Source organism: Vidua macroura, chromosome 3 (genome assembly GCF_024509145.1).
Source record: "Vidua macroura isolate BioBank_ID:100142 chromosome 3, ASM2450914v1, whole genome shotgun sequence".
Lineage (NCBI taxonomy): Eukaryota > Metazoa > Chordata > Aves > Passeriformes > Viduidae > Vidua > Vidua macroura.
In genome coordinates, this window is record NC_071573.1 from 39,761,077 (window position 1) to 39,785,207 (window position 24,131).

A 24,131-nucleotide genomic window follows, 5' to 3' on the forward strand; every position below is an offset into this window, starting at 1 on the left:
TGTCCAGACTCTTTTTAGAAATAACGTGGTTCATCCCATTTCTTGGGACAGCACGTGTCTCAATCTTCTCTGAGATGGTCATTGCCAAGTGCATGATGAATGCATGTAACACTGAGAAAGCAGTTGAAATCTCAGCTTGGAGTAAGGGAATTGCTGGTGGCAGGGTAATAAGTAGGCTGAGGAACCTCCCAGTTGAACCTGGACATTATGAACTTCACAGTGCAGTAGCTGAAAAATTGGATTAAATAATACCCAGACCATTAGCAGGCAACTCTGGGGAACCTGTCAGGTGTGCAGTTGGTGTGAGCTGAGGGTCTGAGGTACACTTGGAGGAGCAGAGTGGTGTTCAGAAATACCAATTAACTGAAAAAGGAGCTCGAGAAGATGTGATGATGCTGAAAGGCCACAAGTAAGTCCCCTGTGCTGTGGGTTTCAGCCAGGCAGAGAGCTGACTGCAGCTTTCTTCCAGAAGAGCTGGGCTTGTGGCTGATTCCAAGCCAAGCTGAAGCCAGAGATGTTGGGATGCCTTGGAAAAGGCTGGCTATCATCCTGAGAGCCGTGCTGCTTTGTCACCTGAAAATCTCTCCCATGCTAATGTTTACACCCCCAAGAATTCCCTTCTTATGTACTTTCATTGCTCTATCAAAGTAAAGGATTGCTCTAATTTCCTTTTATAGATGCTTTAGGTAGGTGTAGCATTTTAACCTTGCAGTCTTGGAATGGAAATTTTCCCTGCCATTTTTATATGCAAAGAGCAAAATAATCTATGTCCGAAGTATGAAACTCTCTCTAATTTGCTAAATGTAATTTTGATAAGATTTAGGTGCCTGAGCACTTTAAGCACCTTGTGTTAGGATGGAAATGGGAAAGGAAAATTGCTTCTGTTGTGGCTGAGAGAGGAAGGCACCAGATCCACTGGGTGTCATTTAAGCTTAAATGGAAAATCCTAACACACTCTGGGTCCTGTCCTGTGCTCCTTAGGGTGTCAGGACAGGGGCTCCCTGTCATGGTAGGGCTGCCCTGCCTTTTCAACCAACTCTTGGCCTCTTGAGGAGACAGGCCATTTGTCCACATTTTCCAGAACTAATCTCCAAATAATGGTAAATACTGACTATATCAAAGTAAGAAAATAGTTAGTGGGATGGCTAATGTAAAATAACAAAGAGATTGTAATAGCTTTAAGCATTTATACATTCAATGGAGCTTAAAGTATATTCAGGCTGCTCCACAGATGAGCCTGGACAGTTCAAATATTGAAATTCATGTGCAGGCAGTAAATCCCTGCCCTGATGGCTTGTGGGAGGTAGAGCCCATGGCAGCCTCCGGGCTGGGAGGGCTGGGGTGGCCTGGAGCAGAACCTGCTTTGGCAGGAGGGCAGTGCTGGGTTGGGGGCTGGACTCTGTGACCTGCAAGGGCTTTTCCAGCTTAAAGGGTTCTGTGACTGTAGGGTCTCTATCCCCCTCACATCCTCCTCTGGCCCAAGGTGCTGCCCAAGGTGCTGTCCCTATGCCACATCCCAGGTGCTCACAATGGCATTGCCCAGCTACTTGCTGGGCAGGGCTGGCATTGGCCAGCCCACGTTGAAGCTGCCTTTATTTCTGGACCATGTGTTTAAGCCACAACTTTAAACATGTTTCTGGCAAAATCCAAAAGTTTGATTCTTTGCAGGAGGTTGTTTTGGTTGTTTTTTTTTTTTTTTTTTTGGTTTTTTTTTGTTTTTTTTTTTGGTTTTTTTTTTTTTGTTGTTTTTTTTTTTGTTGTTGTTGTTTTTGTTTGTTTGTTTGTTTGTGATTTTTGTTTGGGTTTTTTGTTGTTGTTTTGTTTTGTTTTGGTTTGGTTTTTTTGTATGCTTCAGTCCAGGTTCCCAGCCACACGTATAATGGAGCTAAGACTGAAGCAGACAGGGGAATTTTCTCTCCTCCTTTGAACTCATGGCATCCCTCCATTCAGTACTTGGGATGCTGAGAGATTAAAAAGTCCCTTCCTTTTCCCCCCCAGAAAAGAAGAGATGTGACAGCAGCATCTCTTCCTTTCCAGGTGGCTTTAGAGAAGTGCTTCTTGTAAAGTTGCCTTTTCTGGTTAGCCTGCCTATGGATATGAACACAATATAAATATGTGTTACCCAAAATAAAGCTAATGAAAGAGGGACTGTATTCCATTCCAAATCAAAAGAAGTCTGGGAACTACAGAATAGATGTAATTAAGCCAGTAAAGTATTAGGAAATTCTGGCAGTTTGTGTGAGGACAGGAGACACCCAGGGTTTTGTTCTTTTCTTGCTTGGTTTTTGTTCTTTTTGTTTCGTTTTGCTAAGAACCTTCCTTGTACCAGCTATTTCTGACAAGAGTGTGTGGGCTGATAATGGATCACTTTGCAGAAGCATTGCATTTGTCAAGGGTAACATCTTGATCCAACACCAACTGTGCTTAGGTCTGTACCACTGGCAGTTCTGCTGGTAGCTCCCTGCGCTGCCTCTCACAGGGATCAATTGCTGCTCGGGATGGGGACAGGGATAGAGCAAAATCTACCACAGAATCCCAGAAAGATTTGGGTTGGAAGGGACGTTAAAACCCATACAGTGGCACCCCCTGCCATGGACAGGGACACCTTGCACTATCTCAGGGTGCTCCAAGCTCCATTTAACCTGGCCTTGGACACTTGCAGGGATGGGTCAGCCACAGCTTCTCTGGGCAGCCTGTTTCAGGGCCTGGCCACCCTCACAGCAAAGAATTTCTTCCCGGTATCCAATCTACCCCTGCCCTCTGTCAGTTTAAGCATACATATACATACATACATACATATATATATATATTTTTTTTTTTTTAAGCAGCTTAACTATAGCATGGTCAAGTGAAACACAGGAATATAAAAGCTCAAAGATCCTGGGAAACAATTGCCAGATTCTTGCTGTGACAGAAATTCTTGTACTGAACAAAGGAAAGTATAACCTTCTCTTTAAAGATCACTTGCTCCTGTTATTTGACTTAAACTCTGAACCATATGCTGTTGCATACTTCATATTATTTCTCATTTCTCCCCTGTTTATGCTGAGATACATATATGCTTGTTGTCCTTGGATCTTGATGCATCTCTGACCTTGCAAGCAACTCATTTGCACTGAAGCCAAGGCAGAACCTTTTTGACTTCAAAAGGGCTCTGCTTATTTTTAGGTGTTTGTTCCTTCAAGTACTTCCTGCAGCAGAGGAAAGCGTCAGGAGAGTGTGTGTGCAGCTGGCATAGAGAAAGAACCCCATAATGGAGCAGGACTTGAGTCTGGGGGCACAGTGTCACCCAGCATACAGCCAGGAGAGTATAGAGAAAAGGGGGACCACATTGTATGGAGTGTGCAGGGCCGGGCATTTCATATGCTTCTTTCAAAGGAAATGCATTTTGCAATTTCTGTGTGATTCTGAACATCTGAAGTTCTGGAGAATTGTCAGCTAGATGTGTATGGAATGGCAAGCTGCTCAGCTGCTGCGGATGCCCACAGAACCATGCGTGTTTTAGCTGTGTGCATGTTTACACCCAGGTAAAACACCCCTGCAGCCCAATCCCACAAGCCTGGCCAGAGCTGCCCTTCCTGGAATTGGTGCTGCGAGGCAGCAGTAGGGCTTCCCAGGAACTGCAATGCACCCCAGGCTGCTCCATGGGTGGAGGGCCCTGGGAGCTACTCTGCCAGCTGTTTTCAGGATGTGTTTTCTCTTGAGTGCTTCCTCCAGAGTAGCAGGGAGTAGTGTTCTCACTTCCCATGCAAATGAGTTGCCAGTTCTGAATTCCCCGTGGTGCACAGGGTTCACCATCTCATATTCCTCCGTCTTCTCCCTCCTTTCTTCCCCCAGCCCATGCATAACTTACTTAATAGAAACACAGACCTCTCCCATTCTATTCACACCACACCTACTCTGTCTGGCTCATCCCACCAAGAGGCACCTGTGAACAGGTACCTGGCCAGCCTCAGTAGCTTCAGCAGGGGTGCTCCCACCACTCTGCCTCTTGCTGCCACCTCTGTTGGATGACTGTCCCCCCAGGGGCTGCTCCCAGGGGCCAGGCACAGAGCCTGGAAAAGCCACTGCAAGGCGTGGGATGGCACCTCTGGGCATGCTGCATGATTTACTGTGGGTTCTGTGCCCCATGCTGCTTCAGCTGCTGGTTTGCAGCAGTTAAGTGGAGACAGGAGCGAAACATTAGCAAAATGTTTTATTATTGATGTATCACCATGGTTTGGCTCTCTTTACATTTTAGCTCATGCCGCTGCAATGCAAACACCATTTTCACTTAGCAGACAGTAAAATATTATTTTTTATATATATATAAAAAGGTACTTGCTTTCCCTTCAGAGACAGTTTGACTGATGTCATGGATTTTAAAGGCAGCTAAAGATTTTCACAGTCCCTTGCCTGTGCCATATGATTTAATGTCGTTCCCCCTGGGAGCAGGGTGTGGTGGGCTGTGTTTGCCCGAGCTGGTCTCCAGGCAGTGGGAACTCTGATGCGACACAGATCCAGCAGTTCCTGAGCCCTCTCACCTCCTGCACTTGCAGGTTCACCCTGGCTGGTCCCTGCTCCCTGTGAGGGACAGACAGCAGGGAGGCAGAGCTGGTGCTGCTCAGGGGTGCTGCTGGAGGTCAGGGAATTGGGTGAAACACTCTGCAGGCAGGTGCTGAATGTGATATTGTTGTTGTTGTTTACCCTGAACCCAGCAGCAGTCTCAAGTTTGAGTTTAAAACAATGATTCTGAGTGTACGGGGAGAAAGGTAACTAATTGCTTTAAAGTTTACTTTTGTTTCCCTGTGTAAAAAGCTATTAGCATGGATGCAAAAGACATTGTCTTGGGTTCACATCACAAGGTCTGCTCCACTAACATCTGTGCCTCATAGGTGACAACAGCAGAATTCGCAGAGAAAGAATTGTGGGGACAGCATGAGAAAATGAACCAAGGTTGTAAAATTGTGAGTTTTCTGTGCTGGTAACTTCTTGGCCAGGCTGAGCATCTTTTGTCTCTTAAAGCCATGAGAGATTTCCCAAGGGTTTTCTTGTCCCCAGAGTAGATACACTGGCTAGCAATACAAAGACTTCTTAAAAAAATAACTGGATGTCACCGCATTTAGAACTATTGATCAAGTGCAGTGCTGGAATTTCTGAAAAGTAATCCTTTTGGAGAGGTGGAAACATTAAAATGTGAGAGGGAAAGGAGGAGCTGGGAAGAGGGTTGTGAAAAGTGCCACCCCCCTGAGGAGTGGTACAGCAGCACCTTCCCTGCACACCTGGCCTGGGTAGAGACAGATTTGTGTTGTGCCAGCCAATGCAGAACCTTCTGTAAGTCACCTGTGGCCAGGGCTGAATAGGGTTCCAATTTTACAGAATTGCACACTAATTGAGAAGAACAGGAGAAGAATTAATTCCAGCTCATTGTATTATGACTAAAATAATTTTCTCTTGGTGAGTGTCAATCCAGACTTTTCCTCTGAATCTGGCCATACCCTTTTGATGATGTCTCCAGAAGGTGTGGGCTCCCTGTGTTGCACAGCATCCACTGCCTGTCACAACACCTGGAGTCAAGTGCAAAAGAGCACAGCTTCTTACACATAATGCTCATCTGTTCCTGTAATATTTAGGTCCCTTTCCAAGGCCAAGCCATACCTTGCTAATGGCCATCTAATTCCAATTACTTCGAATGCGAATAATCCTTATATTCATTCATAGTTCTACAAGTGGCCCCAGTGCAAGGTAGAACTGCACTCTTGGAAGGGGTGTTGTGTAGAGCTGTAGGCTTCAGCCCACGGTTTTCTGGGAATGTGACCCTCAGGAACTGAAAACTGAGGCTGAGTTGTGTATGTCCAAGGGCTGGAACCCATTGGGAATGCGCTGGGGGCTGGGCTGCTCCTGGAATTGTGCCTAATGCCCACAATGCGGGAGGTAACTGGGGAGGTGCTAAGCTCTGTGAAGATCCTGCCCTTCCGCTGTTCCAGGCTGATACCTGCCAAGTTTGCAGGACCAGAGTGGATTATTAGGCAGAAGTCTTTTATTCTTTGAGTTTAGGTTCATTGGGAGGGTGGTTAGGTTTTTTTTCTGTGCAATCAAAATAAACCTGGCAAAATCTGCACCTATTTTCTGATAAAGGTTGGAGACTCTTTTAGCAAAATAACAAACTGTCTGAGCTTTTATAATTCGCTAAATAGGGCAGCTGTTGTTGGAGTGGTGTTCCAGCAGCACCCTTTATTTCTTCTTAGAAAGGAGCTCCTGTGTTTTGCAGAGCTCTCCTATTATCTGTACTCATCTGCACCTGATGCAGCTAAGAAAAATGCAGCAGATTTCAAATTTACATACATTAGTTTATAATTGCATGTTTCCAAGTGTAACCCACTAAATGTGTTTGTGTTTGGACGATGTTGTGGAGGATGTGCTGGTGGACATCTTGGATTTTCTCTGAAAAGCAGGTGCATTTCCTGCCAATGTGGGGTGGGAACCTGAACCTGAGGGAGCACTGGGCATTTCTGCTGTGCACAGGAAGGAGGGCCAGGATTCCCAGCTGCTGACACTAGAGACAGCTTATGCTATTTTTGTACTGTTTTTTTCCCCATGTGCCTTTACCTTAGGCGCGCTTCAGGCTCCTTGAACCTCCCAGAGACTCTTGATAAAGGGATTGTTTGCTGTGGAAGGATGAATCCTTTCCACCTGATTTACTTCCATTGTCTCTCAGCTTCCATATTGTTTTGTGTTGCTTGCTGGGGTTTTCCTCACTCCTGTCCTTGTGCTGGTACCTCCCTGACTACTTCCTTAGGCTGCACACTTGAGGGTGTTTCTGGCAGCCTTTGGCAGCTCTAACACAGCAGATGTGCTGGGATGGGAGGGGAAGGCAGCCTGGCAGGGCTAATTCTGCGTCAGAAGGAAGTAGTCACAGCTCCTGGAAGTAATCACAGCTCCTGGTGGGTGAGTTCTGACTGGTGATAAAAAGTCACAGGCATCGTTGGTTCTCATAAAGGGGAAGGGTATTGCTGTGTTCCTCCGTTACGGATATTTTAAGGATGCTGTCTCTACTGCTCCAGTAGCTCCTGCTAGCTTGTTAGGACTCCTTATAGAATTTACCAATCCGTAGGAATACAATTAACAGTAATAACCTGAGCTTTTGGGTAAAAGACTGTGTATAAAAAAGAGTGGTTTCCTCCTCTGATGCAGTGCCTGGGTAGAGCTGTTGCTTGCATGAGGAACAAAATTAAAATGCAGCTGCCTTTTGCTCAGTTATTGCTTCAGAGGCAGCAAAACCAGGAGAGTGAGCCAGATTGTCTTTCCATTTAATCTTCTGTGTAATTGCTAATTAAGTCCCTATTGCTAGAGCTTTATTAATGCTAAAGATGTGAAAGGCTGAAAGAGCCTGCTAAAGATGTGAAAGGCAGTTTGATTTTTTCCAGCTGCTGGCTGAATGTGAAGAACTGACCATTAGAAGAAAGCTGTTGTTTCAAAATCTGGAATTACTGAGAAGCACTTGAATGCTAGAGCATCATCTTCACACTGGCTTTTTGATTTATAACCCAAAGCCATTCCTGCAGCCTAGTTGGCAGGCTGTTCTTAAGAGCTTTATAATCCAATTAACATCCAGAGCAGTAATAAGGCATTTGAGCAAATGGAGGGAATATGTCTTTCAGTGACTTGCAACAGTGCATTTGCAGCAAAGGCTGTGAAGTGTGTGATGTGCTCCTCTCGATCATTCTATGGATTGTTGGGCAGTGGGAAGAGAGCTGCCAGCTCCTCCAGGAGATATTGCACCTGCTCTGGACAGCTCTGACTGCTTCCCTCAAGGAAGGAGCTATGCTGTGCTCTAGGAGGGTGTCTGACCCCCTTGGGCATGTGTGGGTCACAGGGTGGTGCTGGCCACAGAAGGAAATGGCACAGTAAACTTTTGGGGAAGGTGGTGCCTGAGGACAAAGTAAGCTGAACCACAGGGAGGTGAGGCAGAGCCTCTGGCAGGTGGCTGTAAGGCTGGTTTGGGCAGCCTCTCGCTGTGTTACTGAACAGCACGATGGGTGGGTGTGAGGAGCTGATTAAACATCTGAGCTTTCTTTCCCCCCCCACCCCCAACTTTTTGCAGCTCTCCATGAATTCCCCAATGACATCTTCACGAACGAGGACAGGAGACATGGAGCTGTCGTCCTGCACATCCTCTGTGTAAGTGTTATGACTTTGCCTTTCTTCTCCTACTGGCATGGACAGGTCCCAGTGTGCTCAAGAGCTCTGATTGAAGTTATTTTATCTTCAGTGCATTTTCATCTCCTGTATGGACGGTGAAGTCAAGGATGTGATTTTTTTTTTTTTTTTGTTCTTGGGATCTTCTGATAAAAAAGAGTGGAAGGATGGTTTAAACTCACTTCCTGTTTTCATTTTTTCTGTAGACACCATTAGAATGTCAGGCCATAGGAAAGAGAAAGTTATCTCTGAAAATGGGACAGTTTGGCATCTTTAAGATGAAAACTGAATGTCAGAGAGCTAAAAGATACAAGAGTTCTGCAAGAAGTAACTCTGGAACACTCTGAAGTTTATGGGTGTGCTGGTTTAGGGCAAATTTGGGAAAAGACCTCCAAAAGGTGCCCCCCCAGAAAGCCAAACCACATGGCCCCTCCCCCTAACCAGTTCGGGAAAAATTTATTCGGAGAGAAGTGGGAAAAAACCCTGTTTATTTAAACAGTCAAAGCACTCCCCAGCACAAAAAATGAACAAAACCAGATGACAAAACTCATTTGCTGCTCTGAAGAGATGACAATTTCAGAAAGTCTCTCCTGTGGCTGGTTGCTCTGTTAACAGTCCCTCTGGCACTGGGAAAGGCTGCTGCCCAGAGTAGGTCACAAAGTGAAAGCTCTTGCTGCTCCCTGGGTCCCAGTCCGGAGCAGGTTCAAACAGTTCCAAGAAAAGGGGAAGAAAAAAAAAAACAGTCCGCGGAAAACTTCTCTGCCTCAGCTAGCTAAACTAACTAAAAAGCAAAGGAGCGCGGTGTTCTGCCCTGTCCGTGCTCAGACGACACAGTGGAGTTCTGTGTTCCAGCAGAATGTGGAGGAGTGAGTACAGGCTGATAACTCCATGCTGCTTCTTCTCCTCGCCTTCACTCTCTTGAAGGCACAGAATATAATATCCAGCATAAACAGAACACACGACTGGGGATACAAACATCATAACAGCACCCTAGTACAATGGAATAGAATAATTGCTATAAAAATAGCTGTGGCATTACATAGATTGGAAAGTTTGCTTCATCAGCTCTATGAGTTATGTTAAAGGCATCCTTAAGCAGCTAAGAAAATACCTGCTCCTAATGAATGTTTAGAAGCTTTTAACAATTTTTAGTCAGCTTAAATGAGCAGTCACCATTAGCTGTGAGAAGTGGTTCATGATTTCTTTTTGAATATAAATTAGACTGTATTGTGTATTTTAATGTGGGCCCTCTGTGTAAGGCTTTTATTTTGGCTAAATAGCTGCAGAAATTTGTTGAGTAACGTTGCTATTGACCGTGCCTGGCAAGTTCAAAAATCTCAAGTTTCCATGGGAACACTGAGCTTTGACATGTTTTGGAAACTGAGCACTGGACCCTAGCTGGATTTTATATCACTGACAAGAATACTCCTAAAAATTCATATTCAGTTCTGAATTAAATTCTAATTCAGTTCTGAATTAGCTGAATGTTCCTTTAACATGTAGCAAAATGAAGGTACAGGACTGAACTGTCTAGTTCAGAATAAAAAGAAAAATCTGTTTTTGATGAGAAGTAGAAAAGCATCCACTGTCCCAGCAGAAATGTAATCAGTTTCTTCCCTGCTAGCAAACAGCAAGGCAGCTCCCTCGATCCATTGTTCCATGAGTGCTCCATTGCTCTCTATAGCAGTTTTGTGGACTTAGGAAAATTTATGGACCACTGTTTGTCTTGTTGTCCCTGAGGTGCAGGACTTGGCTGGATTCAGCCTCTCTAGTACTGGGATAGCTGGAGACAACCCCTTGTCAAAAAAAAATTATACTCAGAGAAAACAGAAAATGGTCAGCATTTAGCAACCTGCCTCTAGTCTGAGTTGGAAGGGGTGCTCTTTGTTCTGGGGTAATGAACCTTCAGTCCTGTTTTTTACCTCCCAGAAATACAAACGTATGATGAAATCAGAGCAGAAGCAGAAAAGCACTTTTCTGGGGGAAAGAGGATACAGACACAGAGGTTTTTTGCCTCCCCTGAGGTTTCTTCATGGGTTTGAGCAAACTTGACTGTAAAAGGGGCTCTATAATGGTAGGGAGAACAATGCAGTGATGATTCGAGGTCATCACCATGCTTCTCATGTTAGTAACCTCCCCTTAAACAGTTTCTATTAATTTCAGTAAAAATGTTGTTCTCTGTCCTCTGTCCATTTGCCCATACTTTCATGTTTAATTCTGAAAGACATCAAGGCAAAGCTGGTTTACCAGAAGCCAGACGAACAGGACAAAAGAAAGCTATCACTAAGGCCTTGGGGAAGAGCAAGAGGCTTCCCAGGGCATCTTCTCCCTATTGTTTAATAAAAAGGGAAAAAAGACCCCACCAAATCTTCACAGTGGGGCTGTGTGAATTACTAAACATAATCTGATGCTTCACAAAGAGGAAAGTTAATCCCTAAACTCTTGAAAAATCTAGGAAAAACTGGGCAGGTCAGCAATAGTTTTAGGTCTGAACTGAAAATACTTTGGTTTGAAGGAGAAGTGGATCACTGAAGGCATATTAAGGTTGGAGTCATGGTGTTTAATTTCTCCTGGATACTTTTTCAGAGCTCAGCAGCTGACTGCTTCACTGCCATTCATTATTTCCATGTCCCCTCTGAGAAGAGGCTGAGCTGCTGAGTAACTCCCAACTAAGTCACTGGTTTGGGATGTTGAATTTGGAGGGGCCAGGGTCTGGATTTGAAGTCTGGTGCTGTTCCTGCAGCCTGGGAGCTCCCCAGCACCCAAGGGCTTCTTTTTGCAATCTTAACATTATTGTTTGTAGAATCATAGGGTTGGATTGGAAGGAACCTTACACATTATCCAGTTTCAACTCCCCGGCTATGGGGAGTTGAACCTTGGAGTAACCTTCCACTATCCCAGGTTACTCCAAGCTTCGTCCAGCCTGGCCTTGGACACTTCCAGGCACCGAGGGGCAGCCACAGCTTCTCTGGGCAACCTGTGCCAGGGCATCAGCACCCTCACAGGGAAGAATCTCTTCCTAATACCCAATCTATCCTGCCCTCTGTCAGCATGAAGCCATTCCTCTTTGTCCTGTCACTCCAAGCCCTTGTCAAAGTCCCTCTCCAGCTCTCCTGCAGTCCCTTTGGCTACTGGAAAGGCTGTGTAGTTGCTCTCCTAGCCTTTTCCTAGTTTTCATTTTGTTCCAGCTGACATCCCCGTGTGGATCTTCAGCCCTGCCATGCTCAGGGGCACTGGCACCAGTTACCCCCTCGAGACAGGAGGGAAATGGTTTTGCTGAGAAATTTTCAAGGTTTTGGCTGACAGCTGAGAATGGGGGGTTTGAGTCTGTGCATTACCGGTGTTTTTGACAGCACAGTGTTGCTTCCTCTTTTCCCAGCCTACTCCAACAGATCTCGAGTGCAATGCCAGGATATATTGGGTGGCCAGCATGAGGAGCCTGTGCATGGTCAGAGCTGAGCCTGTCAGTGAGCAGAGCTGGGTCCTCCACACTGAGCAGGGTGGAGGAGCAGTGTTTGTGCTCAGCCATCCCTTCTACTCCTGGCTTGCCACTGCTTCCCATAAGCATGGGAATGGGGGCTCTAACAGGCACCTGCCTCCCTCTTGCAAGGCCCTCGGGAAATATAGGCCACCCTGGACAGGTCCTGTCTCTATCTATTTCTGCATTGGATAAATACCCAGGGACATCTCATTTCTGCAGCACAGGGCTGTCTCCTTAGGGGGTTGAACTCTCCAGTGCCCTGGCCATCTATGGGAGCACTGCTGGGCACATCATGGTACACAAGCTGCTGGCTGGAGTCAACCTGGGATCTGTCGTTTCCTGCTTTGGTTGGGGTTTTTTAATTTCCCTCCAACAATGGAGTTTTAGGTGGGTTTGTAATGCAGTCAGAGTTGAGAAAAGCCCTGTGCTTGGTTAACGTGGTTTCAGGGGTAGCCTCTTGCTAGTCCTGCCCCCCAGGTCAGAGGTCCGTGGGGCAGCAGCAGGCCCCCCTGCTGTTACTGACACCAACAACCTCAGCCTTTCACAGCCCCCTGGGAAGAAGGCAGGGCTGTAGGAATTGTTGCTTCTATGGCATTATGCTGTCTTGTGAAAAGCTTGTTTCGTTTAGTGAAGCAAGTTTGAGTTTGAGTGTGAAGACTGTCATGGGAAGCTCAAAGGACTGCTGGACAAACATGAAAAATGACCATTTCTGTCCTGTGCAGTGGAACAGGTATTTTGAGTAAGAAACTTAATCACCTTTCATGCAGAGAATGCATCTTTGTTAGAATTGTCATTTTAAAATCAGTCCTAATGTGGTACTTAATCTGGCATTTATAATCCTTTTATACAGGGCCATCGCATTTTCCTAATTTTTTAATGTCCTTTGGGGGAGGAGGAGTGAGTGTGTTTTTCAAAGTGTGTTGCCTGGTTAAAGACTCCCATATCATCACTTAGAGCTTAAAACAACTGAGTGAAGCTGGGGCTGAGCCTTATTTATGTGTTGAGTCCTCCACATTGTACTGTGCTGCCATTGCACAGGCCATATTCCATGTCCCCCAACCACTTCCTTAATTCCCAGTGGCAGTTTCAGGTGGAACAGCCTGAAACTTCAGTCCGTGCTGCCCTGCTCCTTTCCAGAGCTGCTGCTCCCATGGTGCCTGTGAAGACAGGGTGCCATGAGCTGAAAGAAAAATCTATGTGACTCCTTGGTGAAATGATGGAAGATGATACCACCTCATCATGCTGAGTGTCTCAGCTGTGCTGTTGGCCCTCTCCTCAATGGGACATGCCATGCAGACTGGCCTCCCTGATGCTCCTGCCTTCCTCTCTCTTGCATAAAAAAGCCCCCTCCTGCTTGTGTTCCTGCTGGCCCAAACTCTAAACATTGCTTTTTTTTTGTTTGTTTAAAAAGCAAACAAACAAGCCCCATTCAAAAAGCCCGAAGAACTTCCAAGGATGTAACAGTTACTATCCTCATGTGTTCACTGACAGTGGGTAGCTTCCAGTGATTTAGTCTGTGAACAAGGCTGGGGTTTAGCCAGATACTCCTTTAATTCTGACACTTTACACTTTATTGCACCCAAGCCACTTGAATGAACTTAGGGAAGACTTGCAGCCAAAACCAGATTCGTGACAGCAATGAGGTCATTAAAGTAAATGCTGGAGTGTACAGGTCATGTGGGCTTAGCCTGGTCAGTGCTGCCAGCCCGATGCTAGCGCTCATCCTGAGGAGTGCAGCAGGTTTGGCTTTGTGCTTCCAGCTCCTGCAGGAGGGGATCAGTCCCCACTCCTGGGGGGGATGAGCAAGAGCCTGGGGGGGCAGTTCCTTCACATTTACTTTTCTGTACCTTACTCATTTCAGTGCCCTTTTTGCCTTTTGTTTTGTACCTGATTCTACTAATGAGAAAGGGTGGGCGGACAAAAGAAAATGCCCTTGTCACCCTTGAAGGTTGTTGTTGTGCTCTCTAAAATCCTGGACACCATGAGATTCCACTTTAATGCTGGGACTTGGAGATGCTTTGTCGGTATTGCATGTACTGGAAGCAACACAAGCCCTCTCCTGGGATCATTTGAATGTGCATATAAAAATCCAGAGAAGGAATTATCTAAACTGAAAAAATGGTGGATGCCTTGCCCCTGGTGCCTCTGGTGAGCCCTGTGGAGCTTGGCATCATCTGTGGATACCTATGGTGCAGTGCAGTGCATGTGTGCTACATGTGGAGGCATCTGGGGTGAGCTGCCTGGGCTCTGGGACACAGGCTGCTGTGGTGGCTGCCTCCCCTTGCCTCCCATTCCCTTGCCTGCCTCTTGGAGGTGCAGGAAGTCCAGCTCTATGGGCATGGATCCTGTCAAATGGACAGGACATGTTCACTTTACAGGAATGGTGCTGATGGACATCTGATTAGCATTCTTGAGAGGCATTATTGTGTTTGGACAGAACAGTGAGGGCATGATTCACTGCAGACTAATATGATTAGCAGATCAAAAATCTAGGCTGAAGTTAGGCACCCACTATCCGTTGTATGTCAAAGGAATTTGGCCACCGCTCTCTGGAGCCCTTTCTGATCCTTGTTCCTATCTTCCTTTATCTCTGTTCATACAGTTGGTATTGTGTCAGCAGCTGGTGCTCCCTTTGCAAGATCAGGTTCTTTACTGCACCCAACAGAGTTGGAGACCTGGAATTTTGCTTACTCTTTGTGGTCCTCGGGGCTGTTTTGCAGTGTAAGATTTTCAAAAGGCCTAAGTTACACTTATTCATGTTTATGATGAGGGACAAAGAAGCACAGAAACTATCCGAGTAACATTTTAGCATCTACTGTGTCAAGATTGTGTCAAAATCACTTATTATGATGAAATTCCCATCTCTAATCATGAAAAAAAAATACACTTGAATTATTTTTGAGCTTGAAAAGTTTTCATGGCTGCGATGTACAGTAATTACTGGCTTTTTTGCAGCAAAGATTTAATTCTGGCAAATTAGAATCTGTGTTTTTGGTGGTGCTGGGGATTTAAACCTGTTCCTGGAAAATCAAAACAAGAACAAAAGAAACCTGGAGGCCATTTTTATTGCTGCTTTCTCTCCAGAAAAGAATACTCTGGTTTCCTCGCATTGCCTGAGCTTCTGCAGGACTTCAATAACAAGCAAAGCCAGAGGATCTGTTGGTGATGTGCTTGGAACTGTGGTTCCCTAGGATTAATACACTGTTTTTCTACAAATATTGGCCACTTCTCTCAGCTGTAGTTAGTCACTGGAGCTGCACTGTTTGTAGAAGTAACTCTGTGCTGGTGCTTGGTAGGTGTCACCAAAAAGGTGGAGCTGTCTTTGAACCTTGCAGCAAGTCTTGGATATGTCCATGCCAGAAAACCAGAGTGGGCTTGGAGGCAGACTCAGCCTGGCTGTGGGGGTATGCTTTACTGGTGCCTGGCATGCTTTTCCCCTGGTTTTCCCCTATGCCAATGGGCATTTTCCCATCCAGTGGCAGTCTTTGTGTCAAGGTGGGGAGTGAGCTCCTTCCCTGTGGGCACGATCGGCCAGGTTGCCCTCCAGGGCTTTACTGCATGGATGTGAGCCACTGTGCCGTTTGCGTCTTGGGGCAGAGATCAGGCCCCAGCACATTCTGTTTAATAGTACAGAAACCCAGATTAAATGCTTCTTGCATGAAATTGAAGAACTGATTGGCTCAGTGTCATTTAGAGCCCTGTGTTCCCCCTTGGTTTTGTTTGTTCCTATGTGAAGTTCAGCAAGATTTACCACTGGGACCCAGGTGACATGGCAGGGCACTTCAGTCCAGAAAAACAAGCTCCTTTTCCTATTTTCAGAACACTAGATTTCAAAATTTACTTCTCCATGGTTTGGATTTTCACAGAACAAAGTGATAAAAAAGTCTTGCACTGCCCAATGGGGAAAAAAGGAAGGCAAGAAGGCAAAAATACTTCAGTGTGGCTTAGCAATGTCCAGAGAATTAAAAAAAAAAAAAAAAAAAAAAAAAAAAAAAGCTAGCCTTTATGGTGAAGATAAAATGTTGGCAGCTTTTGATAGTTTATAAGAACTTTTGGATAAATACTCCAAAATCTTTTAATTAAATCCCAGACAGCTCTATGAATTCTTCTTGTAAGAGCAATTTGTTTTCTTGAAAAGTCTCTAACAAATCAAACCTGAGATGTGTTGGGATGCTGCAGTTCAGTTCTGTGTGACAGTCTCTAGACTCAGCCTTTTCTCTTCTCCATTGCAGGCTGTGTACATGTTCTACGCATTGGCAATTGTCTGCGATGACTTCTTTGTCCCTTCGCTGGAAAAGATCTGTGAAGTAAGTGTTAGATGTTCCTTGTGCTGCTTTCACAGCAGTTCTGGAGTGCCTTGGGGTGTGGTGATGGTGTATTTATTGTTGTCCTGCAGTGTTGCCTGTGCTGCTTGTCTTGTTGCTCAACATGACCTGTGAGCATTGACTCAACTCTCTGTTCTTCCTCGCAGACATGCTCCAGGCATTCACACTGTGGTGGTTGCTGTTACCTCTTGTTTGTGTGTCTTTACAAATGCCTCTGCAGAAACACCAGGCCCTAGCCTTAGGTGACACAAATTAAAACCTCTGGTAATTTATCCCAGTAGAAACCGTGGGTCTTGTACCCTCCCCTCACAGTCATGACTGTCAGACCTTGTATTGCGTGAGTGTAAGTTGTAAAGCAGCAGGGACAGCTAGGTCAGCTGTAAACAAGCTTGTGAATGCTTCCAGCAATTACAACGGACTCTATTTCTCTTTGGTAAGGTCAGGATGCCTAAATTTTAGAAGACAAGGTGTACATTTTCGCCTAAATCAGCTCAGACAGCCACAGGGCGAACACAGACCATGTGCCCAAAATTACTACAAGCTGTATCTGGTTTCAGTTCCACGCAGTGAAATCTTTGTGTGTGGAGAATATGGTTGGTCTTGCCAGTGAGAGGTCTGTGTCATTTGTAGAAGACACCTGTCCATGTGCCTGGGAACAAGTGTCACCCGTCAGGGCGTGGGCTGTGCTGGCCCTGGGAGAGGTGTGGAAGCTGACAGGACAAGTAATTTGTGCTGACAGCACTGATGTAAGCTGTCTCTAAACTAACCTGATATTTGAAGTTCAGCAGCCTGCTGCGTGGACCTTTTTTGCATCAAGGAAAAAAGCCCCCAGGAAATTCCACTTTTTGGTGCTTAAGTATAGAGGTAACTGAAAGGTATCAACATAAGGTAGGAGCTTCTGTCCTGCAAAGTTGCTGCACCCTCTGGGGCTGAATCTGGGGAACCCCATTGCAAGATTCAGGAGAGGGAACATTGGTGTGCATGGGGATAGGAGATGCTGGGGAATGTAGACATGCTGAGTTCTTTAATCTTCTTTCTCCCAGGTACATGAACCTCACTGGGAAATGTGGCTCTAGAAGCTAGTTCAGGTGTCTGTGGATGAACAAAACCTGAGCTGTGTGAACAGTGTCCAGAACAGGCTTGTATTTTGGGATGCTGTCAATATTCCCAAGGGCAAGCCAGCCATCCAGAGGGACACGGGGAGACACGAGGTGGAGGGAGATTGTTATTTCTCTTGTCTATGCACTTGCTAATTACCGCCCATGAGTAATGGAGCCCCACTCATGGCCCAAAGGTCTGACCTGGGTCTGTGGAGCACTGGCTCCTGTTGCAGTTCTACCAGGGGCTCTGACTGGCCATGGACAAGCTCCATCGCTTCCCTGTGCCTCTGTTTCCTGCACTGCTCAGTAGAAAAATTGATCCTTGACTGTGTTTAAAAATGACAGTAGGAAACACTGTGTGTGGTGTTACCAGTTTGTAACTTCACTGGTGGTAAACTTCATTATCACAAGCGAGGGGCTCTTTTATGGTCATTAACTCTCTGCACATGCAGGATCTGTGTGTCTCCACCTTCTCCAGAAGTTGGTCTAACAAGTGCCAGCTCTACAATGCCATTTGTTCTTCTGAAAAATTCTCAGATATGCTTGGGTTTGTGCAGACATCTGATGTCTAAAAAGCAAACACCCTCTCTGTGTGATTTACTGCAGTGTTTGCATGCCCTGTGCCCTAGAAGGCAGTTTTTGCTTGTTTAGATCTTTGCCATTTTGGTTATTTGTTGTCTTCTCAATGGTACACAACAATTCCTCATGTGCCTTAGTGGTTCTGAATCATTCTGTTATCCAGCACCACGAATAAGATGACAATAATAATTTTTACTCAACTGTGTGTAAAAGAGAAAGCTTAGCAACTGAGCACCGGATCTGGAGTACTTGTATTGAGAAGTTGCTGTCCAGGAGAAAGGTGCTCTGTGGCATTAGGGATTATCAAAATGGGTCACATAAATGGATCAGACTTTTACTGTTCTATTGCTCCTGCTTGATTCTCTCCCAGAAATATCTTTTCTCACCCCATAGGTGATGTTTGGAGACATTAAAATATTCTTATATATTTTATGCACCGAGAATTCAGGCCTCCTGCCTGAAGGCTTTTTTGCCCTTGAAGATCTGCCAGTAGTTGTTCTACATCTTCTCACAGTTTAGATGCTCTAATTCTAAAACAAATGTCCTTTTTCTGGCTTAGCTTCATCTAGTTTGGGAAGCGGTTTTTGAGTTGAACCAACAAGCCATTTGTGTTCCCAAACGTGAGTTGACATGGGAATTTTCTCCAGAACACTCGCTATGGTAGACATTCACTTTCCGGGTTAGTTCAGACTTACTTACAAAAAAACCCTGATTTTATTTTGTTTTCTAAAGCAGTTTCTGCTTTCGCTTGCCTGGCTGCCCCACTCCTGGTAGTTTACACTATATCAGTGGCAAACATTTGTCTGCAAATACATTTTTGCTGTCTATACAGAGTGCTGTTTTCTGCTTTATTGTATCAGCTTAATCATCATGTGCATTTCATTGAATTCTCTAGAAATTGTCCTCAGGGGCACGCACTGTAGCTTTGAATTAAACCACCCCCCCCCCCCCCCCCACCCCGTAAGTCAGCACAGCTGGTTTCCTTGGCTGGTGGCTTTGCTTTCAAGAGGCACCATGAGTTCCAGTAGCTATTGTAGGATGGATGTCTCCATAGTTTCAGAGAGCATCCTGCAGAAGAACCTGGCCTTTGGGGATCTGCTTCTGGTCCTGTGAACTACGTTCATGATAGTTTTAATCCTGTTTAAAATAGTTTTTCATAAAGATGTATTTTATTGGGTTCCACAAGCTTTATAGCACTCCAGCAATGCTGTGGTCTTCTGCTTCAAAGGCATTCCTGGTGAGGGCACATCCTGTCCTTTTCCCTTGTCCCCATAACTTATGTTCAAAGGGTTGTTACCTCTGTATGGGCAGTGGATAGAGTTACCCTCCCTTAGGGGCAAGGAATACCCATTGTGGAATCTTCAGAAAAGGCTGCTTAAGAGGATTTCTGCTCTCTTGTCTCTGTGCAAAAGTACTTGGGCAAGGATGAAACAGCAGAGGAGCCCTGCAGTGCTGCAGGGGAATGGGAGCAGAGGGAGGTTTCCGGTGTCCTGCCAGGCTGGGGAGCTGCCTCAAAAGCCATCTCTGCCAGGGATACTTACAACCCTGAACTGCCTTCCCCATGCTCCTGACTGCCTCTCCTGTGCTCCCACAGTGACAGCTCTTGTTGTGGTGTAGTAACAGCTCGGCAGCCGTATGGCAGGAGCTGGTCATTGCTCCTCTTCAACAGGGGAAGGTGCCTTGTGGCATCTGCTGAGCAGATGCAGATGAGTGCTGGGTCAATGGGAACTGGTGCAGGTGGAACATTGGGAGTGCAGACAACAGAGAGAGTGTAATTAACCAAGGAAATCTTTGGAAGCAGCATATGCTGATGAAGTTTTCATAGAACAGTGGGTCCTTTCCCTTCCAGAAGCCCCTGCACGATCCCTGGATACTGCTGAGGGACAGGTAAGTGATGTAGTCCAGGAGAAAAAGGGGTAAGGTGAGGGTAAACTGAGGTAAGTGATATGGTCCAGGAGAAAGAGGGTAAGGAGAGGGTAAAGCAAGGCATAAGTTGTACCAGAGAAGGTGACTGGAGGTGAATGAAGCCTGAGCCCTAGCCCTGCCCTTTACAGGTGAAAGTGGGAAAGATAAGGTGTGTGTTGCTGGGGTTGTGGAGCAGACAGACCCATGAGTGGTAAAGCTGCCTTCCCTGTTGGCTGGAGTGGTGATCTTTCCCTCCTCTCTAAAAGTGTCACTAGCATAACCTGCCCTCTCTGCCAGGTGACGCTCACTTCAGTAGCCAGTGCCTGTGGTGGCTTTTCCCCTATACTTAACCTTCGTTTACACAAAATTTTACAGGTACTTGCTCTCGGCAGGCAGTTTAAGGTTGGGAGTGGAATTCCTTCAGCTCCTCAGTGTGGTAATCAGTGACTGTGTTTCTCTGCAGCGCTTGCATCTCAGTGAAGATGTGGCTGGGGCAACTTTCATGGCAGCAGGAAGCTCTGCTCCTGAGCTGTTCACATCTGTCATAGGTAAGGAGCCTGCTGCTGCTTCCCAAAACCTGCACATTTCCCTGGCTGTTTTCAGAGCTGAAATGGGATTGCTGCGTGCCTGCAAGGTTTGTTGTAATCCCTCCTGGGCACACATGGCACTGACGGTGGGGAGTCCTCGCCAGGTGAAGTGACTCTGGGAGTACCGTTATCTCAGAGCAGGGCCTGGATGTGACCCTGCCAAGTCAGGACCAGTGGGCACTTTACCATTGCTGCCCATTAGCCAGGCTTCACCTATGGCATTATCCTCTCCTGTCTACTTTCCTGCCCCATGTGCCACGCCAGCTCCAGGGCACAGTGAGAAAGGATTTCCCCCAGACTTCCCTCTCTCATACCCTGGCACACTGTTTATGTCCTCAGCGCCAGGTTCTCTGCCATCACCTCCCCTCTGGTTAGTCTTCCAACACCACTTTTCCCTGGAAAAGCCAGAGTGGGGAGGAGAAGAGGATTTGAAATGCTTTCTTACAGCAACAGGTTGGTCAGAGCATCACATTTCCAAAGCAGCTCTCTGCTTATGGGAAGTGTGATGAAGGGATTCAGCCATCCTTAAGTGCGCATAACCCAGGAAACTCTCCATGCCCTCGCAGGAGTGGGGGAGGGGGAATGCAGGCAGTGTTACAGAGTGATGTTCTGAGGGTGAAGTGTTCCTGCAGTCTGACTCTGTTGGCGGGGGATTGTCAGGGCAGCAGCTGGGAGGGTACAGAGGGCTCTCCATCACTGAACAGAATTAGTTCTCAGCTCAGATACTTTCTCCAGGAGACACTTGTTTTTCAGTCACAGCTACCAGATGCAGAGCAGGAGTTAATTCATGCAAAACTGTGTGCTCTGTAAGGTCTGATTACACAAGCAAAGCCTTATCATTTGGGAACATAAATTGGACCAAGCTGGAATTGTCCTTTGGTTCAGTGTAGTGCAGTACCAGGGTTAAAATAAAACCAGATTCCTCCAGGTGACTTAGAGAAGCCCTGATGGTCATCAGGATCATTTTCCTGCTGTGGTGTAACCCACCAGGTGCCGCGTGTCACTTGGCAGGTGAGTGCTTCTGTGTTTCTGAGAAAAGGATGAAGTTGGAAAAAATGCATAAACTGCACTGGCCAGTTTACGTATGGCCAGATAAATAGTGTTGGAACCTTAAAACCAAGTGGTGAATTTAAACAGACTGACAGCTAGCAGGAGATGGAGTGTTATTTTTTAGGCTGACTTTCTAAGGAAAAGATTTTGTGCAGCACTGTGATGCATGTGTCTGTTCATCTCCCTCACCATTAACCTCATTGGCCAATTTTAACCAAATTTGACAGAAGAGCTGTGAAAAAACCTGGTAGCATAGCCCCATAACTCATCCTGAGGGGCATCACTTGGCTTGTGAGTAGCTGTGGCCAGACAGCTCTGAATCATCTCCAGCTTCTACTGAAGCGTCATCCCTACTGAAGCCAGTTGGGATGGGTATATGGGAAGGAGCAGAGTACTGCTCAGGGAATATCTTATGGGAGACAGTTTCCTGCAGATTTGTGTCCCACCGTCTGCTACCATGAGCTTGCAGTGTTTTGTGGTGTGTATTGCCATAATGTTGGGTCACAATACCAGGAAGTTAGTAACTTGGATGTGCCTGAGATACTTGGTTTCCATCACACAATCCATCCAGGTCCCCTCAGAAAACAACTCTGCAGTTTGCCTAGTACGTGCCTTTAGATTCATTAAGAGGGTGTGAGGTCTGCAATTTTATGTGAAAAAATTCTGCTCTTTCCCATTTACACAGCTTCTCTTGAACTTGTTTTTCAGGTGTTTTTATCACAAAAGGAGATGTAGGCGTTGGAACCATCGTGGGCTCAGCTGTATTCAACATCCTCTGTATTATTGGGGTGTGTGGGCTTTTTGCAGGACAGGTAAGAGCATTTAATGATGCCTTATAGTTCCTGCTTCACCCTGTGCCTTGGCTATACTGCAAAATCCGATGCCAGGTTCACCACCTTGCCACAAATTTCTCTGTCTTTGCTGTTTTTAATAGGGCCCTGTGCTGTTCCTCCCACATTTTTGAAATGGAAAACAGAGCAGCAAACGTCAGCTCAGGCATTTTGAGCTGCCCAAAGTGTGTGGGTGGGCAGAGGAATAAATGTTGGTTGTTTGCTCCTCGTGTAGTTTGTGACTGTTCTCCAGCATGTCAAATCGCTTGTGACAACACAAGCTGAAATTCATCTGAAACTAAAGCAATTAAGCTGTGAGATCTGAGCTGCTGTCTGAATTGCAGACATGACTGACTGTATAATTAAATACCTGAATCTGCATTTACCTTTGCACTTGCCAACATGCCAAGTATTTTTACAATCTCATAAATGTTCTTTGGCGTATTACTGTGCAGACTTATTTGTAAAGAGGAGAAGCAGGGTCATGTTACCAGCACAGGGCAATGGAAGAAGAACTGAGGAGAAGAGATCTTGGTCAGTCTGGGAAAGCATGCAGAGAGATGGGGTTTTCCTTATGATCCAGTTCTGTTTTCATTAGCAGTGAACTTCTACAGGCTGAAGGTGAACATTTACGGTGTGAGGAGGCCTCAGGATAAGGTCACAGCAGTACTTTCTAACCACATGTGTTTTGATTTGCATGCAACATGCAGCTGGCAGCTACAGATACTCAATATGTCAGTGGTTCTGTGTAACTCTTACTGTGAAAACCCAGTTAATTGAGGTAAATTTTTAACGACCAAAGCCTTCTCAGGGCATGAGGCTCTGTTCCCCACGGGTATTCTCCTGTCATCAATAGGACTTCCTCCTTCCTGCTGCTTTTTTCATGCAAATGAAAGTGATTAACCGTCTAGCAGTTAATGATGGCAGAGGAGCCAATTCTGATTTTTACTTTCCACAGTATTGATTGCATGCCTCAAACCTGCTAAAAATGGCTACAAACCACAGTTTTGGAAAAGGCCTACTAGAGTTTGGGGCTTGACAGAGAATGTCAGTCTTATCGAGAGGCCTTTTACAGGTGGGAGATTGTTGTTTCAGAAGGATAAATCACAGCCAAAATGCTCTTGTAAAACATCTTCAGCTTTTCAGCCATGGTAGCTTTCAGAAGTTCCAGTCATCCTAAGCATAGTCTGTGAGTTTCTTTCAAGCCAAGCATTGAGATTTTGACTGCTTTGCCCCATCTTTGTTTTCCTTGAGACTCTGCTGATGATTTCTGTGTGGTTTTGTCAAGTCACATAACCTCTATTTGCTGCAGTCTAACCCTCAGAGGGTGGGTGAGCGCTGGAATGATTGACGTCACCATATAGAACTGTGATTTTAGTGAGCAAATAAGAAATTTTAGTGGCAATAATTGCAATATTTTAGATAAAATTCTGGATCGATTTATACTTTTCATTGTTTCCCACTCCCAGCCTTTCACCAAAAAGTCATTCCCTCTTAGTAGTGTGGTTCATCATTTGTTTGTATTAGTATGAGTAGGAATTTGGTTTTGTTCTCAACAATGTCTCTACAGAGGCACTAACATAGGTGGTAAATTTGGTTGTTGGTGAGATTTCTGTTCTCTTGGGAGCCTGGATCTCAGTAGTGAGTTGCCAGGTGAGCCTAGGGGCTGGTTATTGGTCAAAGCTGCTTGCTGTGCTCCAGGATTTTTTCTTTGAGCTCAGACCTGTGGACTGAGCAGCTGGAGCCCTCAGATTTTCAGATGTATTGCCCATGGGCTGAGAATCCCTGAGGTCAGACCTGCAGGGACCTTTTGCTGCATTTCCAAAAGCCTTCTTTTGGTTTTGTTGGGTTTTTTTTTTTGTTTTGTGTTTTTTTTTTTTTTTTTTTTTTTTGTTTGTTTGGGTTTTTGTTTTTGTGGGGTTTTTTGTTTGTTTTTGTTTTTTTTTTGTTTGGTTTTTTTTTTGACTAGTAAACAGTTGAATTGTAAAATACTATCCAGCCCTCTCCAGGATGTGTTTTATTTTTAAATTAGGTTGTAGTTTGTATGTGCTGTGTTGGATGTATTCTTCTTTGGCCTAAGAAAAGAGTGGTTTTGG

The 24,131-nt window shown here is 45.6% G+C and overlaps 1 protein-coding gene across 1 annotated transcript in view; it reads left to right on the forward strand.

Annotated features, from left to right (window-relative positions):
* SLC24A3 (solute carrier family 24 member 3) overlaps positions 1 to 24,131 on the forward strand; it is a 111,454-nt gene that overhangs the window by 50,504 nt on the left and 36,819 nt on the right. The window contains exons 3-6 of the mRNA XM_053974742.1: positions 8,084 to 8,160; positions 15,892 to 15,966; positions 20,032 to 20,116; positions 21,914 to 22,017. Of these exons, the coding sequence (XP_053830717.1) occupies positions 8,084 to 8,160; positions 15,892 to 15,966; positions 20,032 to 20,116; positions 21,914 to 22,017 (341 nt within the window). The remainder of the gene's footprint in view (positions 1 to 8,083; positions 8,161 to 15,891; positions 15,967 to 20,031; positions 20,117 to 21,913; positions 22,018 to 24,131) is intronic.